Source organism: Acyrthosiphon pisum, chromosome A2, assembly GCF_005508785.2.
Source record: "Acyrthosiphon pisum isolate AL4f chromosome A2, pea_aphid_22Mar2018_4r6ur, whole genome shotgun sequence".
Classification (NCBI taxonomy): domain Eukaryota; kingdom Metazoa; phylum Arthropoda; class Insecta; order Hemiptera; family Aphididae; genus Acyrthosiphon; species Acyrthosiphon pisum.
The window spans coordinates 60,157,680-60,175,457 of record NC_042495.1 but is presented as its reverse complement, the minus strand read 5'-3'; the positions used below and the strand labels follow the sequence as shown (position 1 = coordinate 60,175,457).

Genomic DNA, 17,778 nt, shown 5'->3' with positions numbered 1-17,778 from the left:
GATACCTATAAAGTGGTGTTGTTCGTTCGTGTGGCATACACATAATAATCGTTTATTTGGGCAGTTAGGCAGTTGTAGGCACGCATCACGCTACGTTTTGTTCCAAGGTTGTGCGGCGGGAAGCGGGTATTTTTGGGCCTGCGTTTTCCGCCCGCACCTGTTGGCGGCGAGACCGACACGCCGATGCACTAGCGCTCGAACATTAGCCGCGCACTCCGATCGCTCGCCTTGTTTGTAAATAATAATGATATTGTAATGCCTATTGTTATTGTTTACAAAATGTTTACCCGTGTTTACTGTTGTTGTTGTTGTTCTGTTGTCTATGTCAAGGCGTACCCCGCGTTAGGTCTAGTCTCTTAACATTAAATCGCTCCTGCTGCCATGTGCATAGTATCGGGTTAGCATATTAAGATTGTTGTGTCCAAAAATATTGTGTCGCTATTACATATTATGATTGCCTTTTGATTAGATATGTAGTTACAATATGTTTCTTGTAGCATTATAGTAGTAGTTAAATAGGTCCACCGAATTTGATCAGTACTAGATACATAGTAATCAAAGTTAATAAAGTTGTAGGTAGGATTGTATTATAGTTAAGCGTATAGTGTATACCTTACTGATATTTGGATAATTTCACTTTTTGACTCGTAAATTAAACATCTACCTACTTGTCTACTTAGGTGCCTACCTATTTATATTTTTTGAACATAATTTAATAAAAATATTAGGTATATGTCTAGTTGCTCATAATACATTATAATATATGTAAACAAATTCAAACGTAGGTACTTATAAAAGTTTTCCAAGAGTTAGGTAGGTACTCGGGTAGTTACCTAAATATTTCTGAATAATTTTACCGGATTTGCCTATATATAGCTTGTTAATCTATAATATACCTTGTTATATATTATATACCAAGAACTAACATGGTAGACCGATAAACTGATATCTAAAGCTTTTTCAAATTCTTTAAGAACTTGAGTTTATAGGTAGGTAGGTAGTTAATTTAAGTTAAGTCATTAATTTAAACACATTTGTTTTTAATACTTATATAATTAACAATATTTAAGCTTTTGAATCATTTTTCTTTGAAAATTATATAACTTTTCTCTCGATTTGTATATACAAGTATTTATAAAAACATATATATTACAATCTTATGAATAAGTCAATTGTGCCCATAGAGATTTAATAGGCAGCCACTTGTCCCCCCCCGTGGCTTCTCTTGTTTGAAGTGCATATTATGTTGTTAACATTTAAATGTGTACGTTTTTAATAATTAATACCAGAGTTAATACCTTTTTTCTTCTTATCAAAATTATCTCGCAGTACCTACCTACTTGATTTATTTGCCTTAGGTCTGTCAAAAACTACTATGCTTAATCCGAGGCTTAATCTGAAAGTTCTGTTATTGAATTTGATGAATGTTACTAAACAGCTTAGATATTGCCAACTTGAATAACGTAAAAATTAAGAACTACCTACAGTCAGTCTATAAGCTGAAGTTAAAGCCTTACTCCCCCGCTTACTCCAGATGTTTGGAGCTCTTTCAAGACCATATGTTCATGAAGTTAGCACGTATACCTATCATACCTTATACTTTTTTGTGGTCTTGGATACTTATTAATCAAACAATATGCCTTAGTATGATCGGAAAAAAAGTATACAACGTGTATAGGACTATAAATCAAATTTACAAAAGCTTGACTTGGCAACTTGAAAGCTTGGTTGGTGTGCAGACGCATACTTGTACTAGGGTTTTGTCGAGGGTTTTGTGGTTTACTATCAAACTAATAAACTAAATAATTGATACAGGCTTATTTTTGGGAAGGTAGTTTATTGTACCCCACACAGCATTTGGGAAATGATAATATTTTGGAGTGCTCGAATAATGAATATTTGACTAATAATATAAATATAAATATTTTATTATCATAATAACAAAATATTAGACTATATGGTTGCACAAAAATGTTGACTTCATATTTTTATAATGTTTCCATCAAGGTTTCCATGAAAATGTTCTTTGAAAAAATATGATTAAAATGTTTTGTTAATGTTTTTTAAAAAATATTTTTCAAATGTGAACTTCTTGGCCAAAAAATATAAATAAAATATTTCCTTATTATTTACCCGACTTTTTCAAATATTTTGACAACTATATTGTTTTCCTGAAAATATTTTTACCATAGTTGGGAAATATTAAAATGCTGTGTGGGACCTATATTTTCGGGTATATTGCATACTAACAACTCTTGAACAAGATGAGTACTTACCTATATTTGTAAAAAATGAAAATAGTTAGGGTTTCTCCTTTACAATTTCAAATGAAATAGAGAATTGATGAAAAATAATGTTGTTTTCAATAGATGAGTCAATTTATAGGTATTTAGTCTCGTATTTTGTACTTCTGATTGAAATTTGGAAAATTGGTGTTGTCGAAATGTCGAGTGACATAATATTACCTATATTATTTTAATGCCTACCCTAGGTTATTATAATATAGGCACTTTAATATCTTCAGTTCAACATGATAACAGAGTTCAATAATGTATAGGTATTATTCATGTTCACTTGAAGTAGTGGGCACCAATTCGAGTTAAGATTTAATAACATTCAAAACAAAATATACGTATTCATTGAATCCATCTATACCAATTTGTTTATTTTCTGTTTATATTTCATGTAGGTAGATATTATCTTGGGTATTATTTTGTACTCAATAATGTAGGCAGGTATTCAGTATAAAGTGGGGGGTATAAGAAATAAACACAAGCATTTTATTTTAGGGGCGCCTTGAACAGTTTTAATGTTTCATACTGAATTAAAGTTGAATTTAAGTTAATAGCCTCGTTAATAGCCAAGCTTGATAATACTCTCAAGTTACTTATCTACCCGAGTATCTACCTATTTATTAACATATTTTAAATAAAATTAAAATAGGTAGGTAAATACTTGCCTAAATAATAAATATATATGTTCTACTTTTTAAAATTATATACAGGGTGTCCCGTGAGGATTTACCTATTAGCCGTAGAGGGGGACTCGCCGCCCGGACAAAAACCGGTTTTTTGCCGTTTTACTTATTAATTAAAAAAATTATTAAAAATCAGGAAATTAATGAAATTAAAATGTTGAAACGTCAATATTTTCAGAAAAATTAACTCTACAAAATGGCAATCTTCAATATTTTTTTAAATAATTAATTAAAAAAATAATTTTTTTAACTTTTTTACCAAAACATAAAAAAAAAATAAAAAATTAGTTATTTGTAGTGCTTACCTCTGTGAGTCTTAATAAGAAAACAGAATTACGATATCTCTATTATTTCAGGAGATATCGCAATGAGTAAATCCTCACGGGACACCCTGTATAACAATAGGTGTTAACATTATTATTTATATTGGGAAATTACCTATACTACAGTTCTATGTTTAACTGCCATAAAAATAAAGTAGATAGATATGTACTACGTAGGTATTATTAATTAGTAAAATACCTATAACAATATGTATTTATACAAAATAATAAGTACCCACCTACTTTTTCATTAATTAGTGGTGAGTAGGTAGGTTAGTTAATATTAAGATATATTGGGCAATAATATCTAACTGAAGTCTAAAACTGTAATATACATATTATTAAAACCTAAAAAATACTATCTAAAAGTATGAATTAGGAAATTCCAACAGTTAAAAATTTAAACTTGATGTTACTAACTATGGACTTTTATAAAATAGATTTCTATAATTTATCATATAATTGAGAATTTGAGGGTAGCCTAACCTATAATAATTCATAATAGCGTATAAACGCTAACCCCTCAATGATGAGGTAGGTACTAAGGTAGTTTTTATTTTTAGAAATATATCGTGACACTTGTTATTTGCATACATTCATATATTCAATATAGTTAACATACGTACCTATTATTATTTTACTTATCATTAAATTTTAGTTAGGTAAAAATATATAGGTTCCTAATTATTTTGTTTGCTTTCCTGTAATTATATATTTTCTGAAATGTCTTACCATATTAAAGTACTGTAAAAAAATTGTGGGTCTTTGTACTTCTGAAATTATTTCTTGATTTATCAGCTATTAGCTACTTGTCATACGAGTTGTCATATTAACTAAAAATTACTAAATAAGAAAAAATATTGATTATAAGATACCTAGGTACTATGTAAAGTAATAATTACCTACAAAATATTAATTATAGAAATGTGTTGACCAAAGTTGACCATCCTAACAGCTACTGCTAATTGTAATATCCTATTACTTAACTGTATGACATGACATTTACCATGTAATTTAACACAAGTATATTATTTTAAAAACTGTATCAACGTTTAACTTTACAAATTAATTATTATTTTAGATTACATTTACAATCTACCTATAGGTAGGTATGTATATAGTTTTAGTGTTTTACATTGCTTTTATTACATGCACATAAAATATTTATCAGTATTAACTTACCTAATTGTTATTATACTAATAGGTACCTTACACAAGTAATAATAAGTATGATATCTGTGGTCTTCCTATCATAAAATATTATTTTAGTAGAGGGTAGGAAAATAGTAAAAAAGGGTTTTTAAAAACTAATGGTTTAGTTGACAAAAATAATTTGTCAAAAACTTTTTTAATTGTTTGTTATAGGTAATTTATAAACTTAAGAGGATGTCAGCGCACTATTTGTTTTCACTCTGGCCCACATGCAACATAGACAACACTCATTTACTCAGAATCATTTTTTCTATGTTTTAAGTAATCTTAGAATAAAATCACCCATTACAAAAAAATATAGAGATTAATATTTTAGAGGGAATGACTAATCGATTTTATATTTTATTGTTATTTAACTTTGTATTTGATTTTCAAAATAAACCAAAAAATGTTGTACATTTAAATTGTTTTGAAACAATATTTAGACAAATCGATATGTTATATTCTCTCAAAAATATAATTCTCAATCTTTTTTGTAATGTGTGATTTTACTATAAGATTACTACTTAAAACCATAGAAAAAACTATTCTGCGTAAATGCGTTTTGTCTATGTTGCGTATGGTTCAGTGAGAGGAAAAAAATAGTGTGCTGACATCCTCTTAATGACATATACCTCGACGTATACCTAGCTTGGCCCTATTTGTATATACTCACTTAAGTAGATTTTAATGTACAGCCTTAAGTGTTTACCTAATTATTTTCCAATTGATATCTTATTACAGTGAGTTCAGCTTAAGGTAAGAGGATGTTGGCGCACTATTTGGTTTCTCCTCGGGTTTCTCTCTCTGACCCATGCACACCATGGCAAATTTACGTTAGGTATAACAATGTGTTATTACTTTTAATATTAGAATTAATTCACTTATTGTAAAACCTTAATTTAAGAATATTACCTATTTCTATACGTTGACTATTTAAGATATTTTAATTTTTTATTTAAGTTATGAGCTGTAAGTTATTTTAATTAAAAAATGCTTATAAATTGTATAAAAATTAAAATATTGTAAAAAAGCCAATGCAGGGACACACACAGATAATGTTCTTAGCTTAAAGTTTGATAATCTGAATTCACTCTTAATATTAAAAGTAACAATATAAAGTTGGTTCTACTAAACATAAATTTGTTGTGTTACGCGTGGGTCAGAAAGAGAAAACAAATGATGTTCTGACATCCTCTTAAATAATAGAATTAAAATAGAAACTCAAACCTAATAATATGTTTAGATATTACTAATGTCAATTGATTTTTATTGATTTTGTTAATTTAATTGATGAAAGGATTAGAAACTAGAGTTAAGTTCTTCACATTAAAATATGTATGTAAAAATTATAAAACTAATTTTTAGATTCTGAGCGGAGTGAGGAAGCTATTGGTTTTACAATGGTGTATTTTTTTTTTTTATATCCTGTAGGTATACAAAATTTCTACCAGAAAGAGTGCTTCGATTTCAACATTAAGTACCTTTATCTTTTAGCAAATTGGATCTAGATGGTACTTTAGAGAGGTCATTTTTCGATATCCTCAATAGTTATTAAATGCCACAGGAAAAATTACGAAAAAACGCTAAAAATGGGATTTTCATTTGTAATGCTTTGCTTATCACCATAGAAACGAATAAAAAATTATAATATTATAATATTAATTTAACTTACATGACAACTACAAAACCATCTCTCATTAATGGAAGATTGGTATAAAAAGTGGCGATTTAAAATAAATCAAACCAAATCAGCACATACTACATTTACACTTAGATTAGCACCATGTCCAGAGGTATCGCTGTTTGGTACTCAGATCCTCTCATCCCCAAACGTTAAATATCTCGGCCTAACTCTTGACCGCCGTCTAACCTGGGCTCACCACATCAAAGCCAAAACTTCACAATTAAATTCCCGTTTACAAATAATCAAAACCCTAATAGTCAACAACAAACACTCTAAATTAAATATTAAACTACTTCTTTACAAATCTCTTTTAAAGCCAATTTGGACGTACGGCTTACAGCTATGGGGTAACGCAAAAATATCAAATCTAAATAAAATTCAACGATTTCAAAATAAAATATTAAGAAAAATTACCAACTCTCCACTATATGTCTCAAATCACTCCCTGCATAAAGACCTACATATGAAAACAGTTCAGGAAGAAGCTAAAAATTATTACAAACGATTCCACCTACGCCTTAACTCCCATCCAAACGAACTTGTAAAAAATCTGGCTTCATTAACCATTCCTAGTAATCCTCCTCGTCGCCTTAAGGGTAAATGGTGTAGAAACCTACTTAACCCCTAACAAAAAAAAAAAATTAAAAAATTAAAAAAAAAAAAAAAATAATTAAGTTAAAACAAGTAATTAAAAAAAACATAAGTGTCATCGGTGGGTGGCTTCTTAGCTCATAATTTCATGTTTTTTTATTGTGTCTCAGCTCATACTCTTATTGTGCCGTTTGTGTACAGATTGTGTATTACTAATAAAGAAAAAAAAAAAAAACTTACATGATAAAATAAATAGTAACAATATAAAATATTCAGACTGACAAACCGTCTCCGCTCAGAATCATTTTTCTTATACAATGATATTATATCATTGAATTCAAGTCTAATACAATCCATTATACAATGATTCACTTGTAATCTACTGTACAGCACAGCGACATCCACTTAACCTGCTTTTTTGTATTATTTATTTACTTATGAAAAAATCGGTGTAGATAGGTTTAGAGTTATCCCTTTCACTGATCCAGTACTATAACGTCCCTGCATTTTATAATATTCTCATTTGCCTGTAACCGTACAAGCTTAGGAAACCTTGACTCACATTTTTTAAAACTCATATTGATCTAAAAATTAAAATTTAAAAAATTAAAAACAAAAAGTAAATATTTTATTTTACGTAGCATACACAGTTTGCAGTAGATAAATAGTGCAGCAGTGAAAGGGTTAAAGGTAAATACTAAATACTAATCTATTGTTTTTTCTTAAATTATCTATAAGAACATTTTTTAATGTAAACACTAAATTTATTGTAGTAACCGAGGTAGTAACCATTATTATGAGTTATGACATGTTTTGATTTTTATTGTTAATTGATTTAACATTGATGATAACATAGATAATTTTAGACAAAGATTAATTATATAATATGAAAGACAAAAACGATCTTCAGAGAGTTGATAGTTGAATATTTTAAATTGCTATCTAAAAATAAAATGTTCAATGTCATTGGGAACATATGTAGGTACCAACATGACCTTAATAATCTATAACATATATTTTTATTTTCAATATGATAAATCATTACATTTAAAAAATAATTTACATACATTTCTCTGTTAAAGAAAATAAAAGTTATCTCTTCATTCAGACTAATTTTACATAAGTAACTAATTATGTTTGAAATAATCTGGTAGTTTACTATTTTTAAATGTTTCGGCTTAATCAATTAGAGTACCTAGTAATTTGATGCCTAAATTGTATGGATAATATTTCTGATAAAGTTTACATTTAATTAATATAATTTAACAATCATCGTATATCACATCCTGCCAATGTTTTTTTCTCTCCTAAACATTTCCTACGTGAATGATGATGTTCTCTTGTAGAATCACTGTAAATTAATAGAACCAAATATTTAACTATACTTACTTCAAAACTTTTAATTTAGGTTTATGGTCTTAAGACTTAAATACCTAGTTTTTTGATATTTGTTCTAAATTAAATTAAAACTGATGTTTACCTAATAAATTTTTTTTTTATAATTAAGAAAAATTAATTTTTTTTTCTCTTATAATAATTTTTATTGGACGCCACCATTGTTCCGCTAAATATGAAGGCAGCAATGTTGGTGATGTACCATGCATTTTTTTTACAATTCAAAGTTTTGAACCTCCACATAAACTTTCTATGTGTTGCGTGTGTGCACAACTGGTGGGATCGACCAAAAATTGTGAATGGTTTACGGTTTTATGTATGTTCCCTTTAGTTTCCAATGTCTTATAATATGCAAGCCATTCGTCTGAGTGTATTTCTGTACCATTTTGAATTATTTTGTGCAATGTCGGTTTGTCTCTTTTTTCTACAACAAAGTATTTTGCCTCGATTATACCATTTTCATATTTTGACACATTCCTAACACCCATGGACCAGTACCTATGTTTTTTGCCATAATTTCGATTAGGTACTAAAATCAGGCTCCTCTTCGTCGCTCACCTCATTTTACATCTACATTTTCAATAGCAATATCAGCCCCTAATAATCGTCCTCTGTTGTACTTTCTTTTTCCACGCATTGAAGATTCATCGACTTGAACAATGGTATTTGTTTCCCATTTTCCTCCTTTATTCAAAAGCAACTACCGATATGTCACGACATAAATTCATTCAGTCATGCACTGTGCGATTCCACGTCCCTTTAATTTTACTATAGTATTTTGTGGTACTTAAAGACACCAATAATAAGCTAACTCTAATATATTTGACAAAGATAATCCACTAATTACATTGACCATTTTTATCATTGTAAGTGAAAAAAGTGTTACCTTTACGGACATATTGAGTTGTCTGGCGATTTTCTTAATGCATCATATCACGGTTCAATCTTTTCCCTGTTCTTTGCAAGTATAAAATTTGGTTGGTGAACTACTTTACGCAAGGAGAATAATCAATTTTAATTAGTCCTTTTTCCTTTAAAAAAGCTATGGTATTTACTATTTTCCTTGAATAATTACATTGAAATGTTTGGCTAACTGGTTAACATAATGTTTAAAGCGAGGTTTAAAGTGTATAAACTGCAGAACAACGTATCACATAGGTACTACAGCACAAACTAAACTGTTTTTCTCATACGTTCACGACTGCAGTCACAATTATTGCTGGACCCAGGTTTTATTATAGCATTATATTATTTGTATATAAATTACATCGTTAAGATAAAGCTTTAATCGTCATTGAAGTCTAATCGTTATTATAGGTAGACAACAGGTGTGCTGTGTGCGGTAGACCGTATATAGTATAGAAACATGTGTGGTAGATCGCAAACGACAAGAATACCAAAAAATATATTATTAACTTAAAATTGTTTAAAAATTTAAATTAGGTAATTAACTTTCTGTTAGGTATCTACCTAACAATTATAAGCATTTTTTTTTTTTATAAAGAATTTGCTTATAGGTATAACTAAACAACATAATATTTTGAATAATGGCATGTAATTGATTCCTAACACATGTAATTTTATAAAAAACAAACTGCCCATCTTTATCAACTATTAATGAAATATTATTAAACATTTTTAAATATGAAATTATAATAAATACATTTTATTTTTTTAGGGTGAATATTTATACAATCCTGTTTTATATGAATTGGGTTTTAAGTATGGTTTGGTAACAAACACTGATGGTACAGGACACGATCCGTCGATCATCGAAGCATTAACTCCTGCCCGATTAGATGAGCTGAAGGAAACCATTAGGCGTGAGATTCGACGAGAGCTTAAAATCAAAGAAGGGGCTGAAAAATTGCGTGAAGTTGTCACGGATCGAAAATCATTGTCAGATGTTACGGATATCGTGAAAAAATCTAACACTAAACTTGCAGAACTTCAGGCAGAACTGCAAGAACTTGAATCCCATATCATACTCAGCCATGGAGCAACAGGACAACAGTCGTGTTCTGGTGCTTCAAATAATTCGTTTTCTTCTGGAGTTCATAAGTCATCTGGAATAAATGGTTCAACAGATCGACCTATTTCAAGTAACTAAAAATTTAAAATATGTACAATTACCTATACTACAGCCCATGACAGTCCATACGTAAAAACTCGTCCGTCGCTGCACATATGTTCCCCTTCCATACGCCGAATTATACCGATCGGAAGCCGGCCGGCAACGATCGCCAATAGTTTATAACATATTTTTTTTACGAGTTTTTTGCGAGTTTTTTTTATTCAATATGGAGATTCATATAACATCCCCATAACAGCAATTAATTAGCTGTGTTTTTATGAGCTGCTGTATTCAGTTTGCCGAGTGGTGGGAATGGCACTACAGTGGGAGAAAATTCGGCCGGAGGACGTCGGGTACGTCAGTATCGATGCGCGGTTTACGTATGGACTAATGGGCTGGAGTATAATCATCAAAATTTCTTGTAAAAATTATGGTCCAAGTTATAAAATAACTAACTAAAAGTGATTGGTGGTCTATGTCATCGTTGTGGTTTTCTGTTGCATAGTTATGAAATACAGTAAAAATAATTCATCAAAATATGATGACATAGATTAGCTATTTCTGTTTTTAGTGTGATTTTTGAGTTAATTGGGTAATCTTATAAGAATGAACGGCACAACATTTTTAGGGGATCTAATATCTATTTTTTGTTACATTTTGTATATTTTGTATTTTTGTGATGTTAAATGTTCTATATTTGTATATTATGTTACATATTTTTGATGTTTATAACTTTTTATTAAAATAGTATTTAAAAATAACCTTATTAGATGCTAAAGCACAATATTAATGAAAAAAAATACGAGTTTTGAATACCCTCCTATTTTTTTAATGAGACTTATCATAAATTATATGTATAATGAGCAAAATCATATATTTTAAAACCACTCATTCAATAATGATAATATATAAATATATTAGGTATAATGGCTTTGTACTGTACATATTAATTTATTGATATAAAATAAGAACTATAATATATCTTGAATGGCATACATTATGTCAAAGGACATCACAACACTAAAAACAAGTTTGCTTAGATTTAAAGTTTGTCATTATCTAAGAAATATGGTTTGGGTTCCAAGCTTTAACACTAATTATTCGATGAGATACAGGCGTTTGAAAATATGTGTGTGATGTCATAGAGCCAAAGTCTGATCAGCGGCGTATGTTTGACGTGTAAAAGTGTCTAGATTATATCTACATCAATTTCAATTGTTAAAGATAATATTTTTTAAATTTTTTTTATGTAACTAAGTTTTGTCTTATGTTTATAACACTGGTGCGACTATAATTTTGATATACTATATAGCTATCTAGTTTTTTCATAGTAGATATAACTATTATAGTAGATTTCGTAAAATTTGGTTCATACAGCAATATGACGCGAATGCCGAGTCGCGAACTCAATAATTTTACTTAATTATAATTTATAATATGTATACAATAACAAGATATATTCAATTTTAAATCATGATATCGTCTTAAGCACATACTATACATACAAACTATGCAAACGTATACTTGGGATTATGAAAATAAATTCAGAAATACTATCATTATACATAAGTTATAAAAATCATTATGATGTTAATTTAACTACTTTTACATGTAAAACACGGGTGGCTATTGGCTACTCATCCGTTGGCTCTATGACGTCACGCAGCTATTTATCAACTCTCATTATCTCATTGAATAATCATTTTTTGAACTTCCGATTTTTGCCAAAGATTTTTCATTATTTTGACTACAATATTATACCAATAAACTTTAAATTAAAAAAAAAAAAATCAGTGTTGTGATGTCCTTTAATTATGGCTAGTTTAAAATTGGGAGTTCTAAGCTCACCCAATCACCTCCCCAAATTATACCTAAGATGAGAAGTTTTCCAGAATACACCTATCATTATCATAATGAACTTTGTAGTAAGCTCTCTATGATTCCTCTAAAAGTAGTGATAATCAATCTGTATCAACGTGTTTATGTATAAAACATCTTCATTTATACTCAGTTCAAAAAAAGAAATGACTGCGGAATTATGCGTCTTCTGTAGTATGGTAAACAATCAGTATTAAAGAGGGAGGTATAATCTTTGAGAATAGATGTTTTATGTAGTGCTTCCCTAATGTATTATCATATGGCTTTAAATTTTAAATTGATGCACCAAATATTTGTCTGTTATTCTCATCGTTAAGCTATGTATAGGATATTTTTTAATGTCTACCATGACATATTATTCATTTTCTCATTTAATATTTTTAGACTGGTCGGAAAGCAATTACCTATTGTTATTTTGTTGAACTTTTAGAATAAAATTATATAAGTAGTGATGAGAAAATAAAAACTAGCTCATTGTTAATAACAATAATATTATTTACATTGTTGTAAGGTCTTGGATTTCTCTTACCAATTTTTGTTTATGTATATGAGTTTTGCTTGCATGGAAATTATTTTAGTGTCAAAATTAGAAAATGAAAAAAAAGAAAGAGAACCATTAAATAAATTGGATAACGTTTATGTGCAAATTAATTATATTCAATTAGTTATTAGTGAATTAATTATTTTTAGAGTGGTCAGTGGTACAACTTTAATTTCAAACAAATTTTGAACAATTTTTAACAATAGACAACGTGTACAGTATGATGTAAGCATATGTGGGATGGAGGGGATCCTAAATCATACAACTATTGTAGATACATTTGTTTCATAAGTTTATTGTGTTCTGAGATTTATACAAATTACTATTAATAATTAATGTCACCCAGACTATTGCATTCACTGGACCATCAAGTTTATACTGTAATTATTAGAATAGAGATGTAATGAATCCTTCTGGAAGAAACTTATGATTTTCCAGGTCATATATAATACTCATTATTGATTAGTTACTCAAGTCAATGTATCTATAATGTTCTCCATTATTTAGATGCCTTATACATATACTATAAATATTTGGTTTTAGTTAAAATAAAATAAAACATTTGGGTGTGTAATATAAAATAAAATATATAGAAAATATGTTGGTTATTATTTCCATTGAAAAATTCCTTCATAAATACTGATTATTAGTTTATTACATGTATACCATATTTTGTTATGTTATACACATGTCATACATACATTAAAACTGTGTGTAATGAGTAAATGAGTTATGAGTTGACACTTGGCTGTTGTTTTTGTTATTATTAAAATATAAAAGATATATTATAAAAATTGTGTTTTTAGGATGTATAGTAATAATTATATTTTTAGGTTCTTTGCCTATGCAGTTTGTTGGTCAATCACCTAACCAAGTCCAAGAATCTAATTTTGTGAGTGACCTCAGACTAGTGCAACTAGAAAAACAGCTGAATATAGAATTAAAGGTACATTTTATAATCAAAACATTAAATTTAATTATTTGTGCAATTAACAATTGTATTTTATTTAGGTTAAACATGGAGCTGAAAATATGATTCAAAGTTTAAGTAATGGCCATTCACGAGATAAAAAGTTATTAGCTGATGCCCAACAAATGTTATCAGACTCTAAACTGAAAATTGAATACCTAAGAATGGCTATTTTGAAAGGAAAGCAGACTAAACAGCAAAAAGAAGAAATGAAATCGAATAGTGAAAACAAACATGGTTAGAAAAATTATAATTATCTTAAGAGTGGTATTTAATTTTTAGGAAATTATGTACATTATAAGGTATTATAGTTAGTGTTTTTCAGATCAACATAAATTAAATTGTTAAAACTATAGAAATTTCAAATAAATTTATAAAAACATTTATAAAAAAAAAAAATGAATATCTTTTATTGGGAAGACAGATTAACACTGGGAGCGCTGTCGACGCTTATCATACTGATGATGGTTATATAGGCATTGTGTAACTCACTGTTTTATAGTAGGTGTCATATTGTGTACTTCTTCAATGGATATAATAAATTTGAATTCAATCAGAAATCATTGTATATAGTTATGATTTTGAGCCAAGACAGTTTGTTATCCTATATTTCTAAAGGTATTTTATTGTATATTTATTGTTCATATTGGTATAAGTAATTGGTTAGTAATGGAGTAGGTTAAACTAATTTTTGCCAAAAACAAATTAAATATATTATAATATAATTTCACCATAATAATATAGCTATTATTAAACAGTAAATAAATACTAATATTAAAAAGACCTGTGTGTATAAAATATAAATATGTTTTTGGTATAAACAATTTTAAAATTAGTCTAAATATTTGGAAAATTCATTGTATAAAGTAGCGGTTCCTAATCTCTAGGGTATGTGAGATGATCTTAAGGCATACACAAAAAAAATAGATAATGGCGAAAAATATTGAATTTGATTTTAAACGGTTTGTTTTGCACTATGATATGTTATTAAAAATTTAAAATGCCTGTCACACAAATAACAATTAACTACCTATAACTATTGAATTATCTTATAGATTGTATAGAATTTTAGATTATAGAATACTATATGTGTATAATGTTATAATAATATTATAATATGGTTGGTAGCGTTTATTAGAATCAAATATGAGCTACTCTTTAACAAGGCAATGAAGTTCCGATTGTTGTTTAATAGTACACAGCTGGTTGAGAGAGCTTTCTTCACATATCTTTATCAAAAATAAATACAGAAATAAGGTGGATGCCGCTGCAGATTTAAGATTATGCATTGAATAATTTAAACCTGCTTTTAAAAAATTGTAGCTCAAAACAAAGACATGATTTCACTAAAAAAGTAAAACATTCCATTTTTTTTTTAACACAAAATAATTACTTTATTGTTAAAATATTTATACTATTTAAGAACAGTTATGGAAAAAAGTTTAAAAGTTATAATGAGGGGCACAATCTAGCAAAATATTTAGCTTTTAGGTTTGGGACATGGAAGAAAATAAAGGTTTATAAGTTGTTGGTTTGGTATAAAGTATAAACAATAACACAATTGAAAAAGTTTCAATTCCTCACAAATAATAATTATTGGACTTACATTGGATATACAACAAAATAACTGAATGATTATTTTTCATTTAAATTTCCAATTTCTTGCAATATGAACTTGAAATGTTTATAAAAAAAAATGTGCATTTGTATTTATTGGTTTCTGTAAGAACAACGTACCTATATTAAACCTTGTATTAATTCTCAAACTTTGTTGTTTAATGTATGAATTAACTACAAATTAATTTGAAATTTTTTGTTATTTTGATGAATTTTGTCAAAATTTAATCTTCAAACAATTATTAAACAATAATGTGTCTATAATTTTTAATATTTTTAAATTGCTATAAGCTTGACTTGATGATCCTTCTATTACATTTTCAAACTTTTTGACAGCATTTTTTTTCATTATTTAATAAAAAAAAATCTAAAAAAATTAAATAAGTGATAGAAATAAATAGCTTAATAGCTTAATAATTTGAAAATTGTACTATGTATAGAAAAATATAATTTAAGTAATAGTGAAATGTTTGAATTTCTCATGATTACTGAATTATAACAAAATAACAATAATTGTTTGTGTACATACCGTTATTATATGTTTGATATCCATATTTATCAAAATTTGAACTTCAAAAACTTATAAAAAATAAATGTGCATGCGCTAAACTTTTTTTTCAAATATTAGTAAGAAAACCTTGAGTAATTACTAATTTTATATTCAATTGTCATCACTTTGATGTTAAAATAAAAAATTGCATTGTTGGCAAATTCTCATCAATCTTATAAGAATTTACTTGGAATTTTTACCTTTGACCTCCTGAAAGACCAATCTTACTCTGTTCACCATGAGAATGTGGTTGTGCTTAAATTGAAATGTGTCGTACCTTGCTGAAACCACCAACATCCCCACTCCTCGGCTCCAGTCATATGTCTTAAGTATAAACATTATCTCGATGAACTGAGTATAGAAAAATTTGTTACCCAAGATCATCTTAAAAATAAAGATCGCAGAAATTGTTTTCTACTATACTACAAGTGAACACAAAAAACAACAACAGATAATTGTATTCCAATACTCTACTCAGAATTTAAAATGTAAAAATATTCAGAATTTAAGTTCATAAGTAAATTATTTCATTTAACAGTTTTATCCAATTTATTTAAGAAAAAAAGTAAAAAATGTATACAATATACCAACTTAGAAATTTTACTTATGATTGTATGTCTTTATTTAGAAAAAAAATCTTTAAAACTGATTTATTATTAATCACTATATGAGTATGATGTGCAACAACTTGATGACTGTATTTAATGTACAACCTTTAATTTTTTTTATGGTATTTTGATTTTAGAGAAGTCTGAGTCACATTTAGAAACCCCATTGGAAGAACGTGTTGCAGAGCTACGGCATAGATTAAGAATTGAAGCAGCGGTTGTAGAAGGAGCCAAAAATGTTATTAGAACATTGCAAAGTTCCAAAATTGCAGAAAAAAAAGCTCTTCAAGAAGTAAGCATTTTAAAATTATATATAAATTTTCAACATAGATAGTTTTTGTAATAGATGATTTTACTCTAAGATATTTCAAAATCCATAAAAAAAAACGATTTTAAACGGAAGTGTTTTATCTATGTCGTATGTGGGTCTGAAAGAGAAATCAAATATTGCGCTGACATCCTTATAACATATTATTTGAGATTTGGGTTATGTGGTATGTGTCCTCTTAACTTTGTTCTAGGATCAGATTTCTAATGTTCGTCTTACTTCAAATATATGTAACTTACAATTACCAATATAATTCTTTATTAAGGGGGCTGCAGCAGAAGAAAAAAAATGACTTTTAGACCAATAAGCTAGACAAAACTGATTATTATACCGTATACGATAATTGTATCCATAACAAAATATGTATTATGTAGCTATATAAGCTAAGAGGATAAAGTTTGAATGTCATCATAACGTATTAAAATTCGAGTATAGATATTTTTTTTTCACTTGCAATAATTTGCATACATATTAATATATTATATATATATACACATAATATGCATTTATATTTCATTCGTTTTCCTAGTAGACGCGTTTCGTTATATTCAAGGATTTTCTGTCGATTCGACCCCGTTTGGCGTAACATCAAAACCTTACATAATTTCCACAAACCAATGTTTCCTAGAGGCTATAGAACCAATTTTTCCATCTAATGACCGGATACGCGCGCGCGCTCTATATTTTAGGCAAGCGGGTACTATAGGCATCATTGACGGTTTATCGACATTAACCATTGTCGCATGACGATAAACCGTGTTTTCGTCATCTAACACTGCCGTATATACACGTATTATACATAACAGGTATATTTACTTAAATAATATTGTTGAATTCGAACAAGCAAAACTCTCATCCCTCGCGATATCGTCGATGCACCGCAGACCTGCTGCTGTTGTATAATAGACCACTGCTACTTGCATATAGACATTTTTGTGGACATTTTCTCTGATCTTCGACGAGTTTCCTTGGATACTATGTAGTCGGATATGTACCAATATTAATTATTATATAATATACCTATAGAGGCACAAACGTTCGAGTGCAG

General features: G+C 28.3%; 1 protein-coding gene across 3 annotated transcripts in view; it reads left to right on the top strand.

Moving 5' to 3' along the window:
- The window catches only part of LOC100166226 (serine/threonine-protein kinase N), a 33,693-nt gene that overhangs the window by 1,006 nt on the left and 14,909 nt on the right, over window positions 1-17,778 (top strand). For 2 of the 3 annotated variants that reach the window (XM_003245390.4, XM_003245391.4), the window contains exons 2-5: window positions 9,843-10,266; window positions 13,491-13,603; window positions 13,669-13,864; window positions 16,540-16,694. In XM_003245390.4, the coding sequence (XP_003245438.1) occupies window positions 9,843-10,266; window positions 13,491-13,603; window positions 13,669-13,864; window positions 16,540-16,694 (888 nt within the window). The remainder of the gene's footprint in view (window positions 1-9,842; window positions 10,267-13,490; window positions 13,604-13,668; window positions 13,865-16,539; window positions 16,695-17,778) is intronic. The other variant, XM_016805526.2, reaches the window with a different exon arrangement.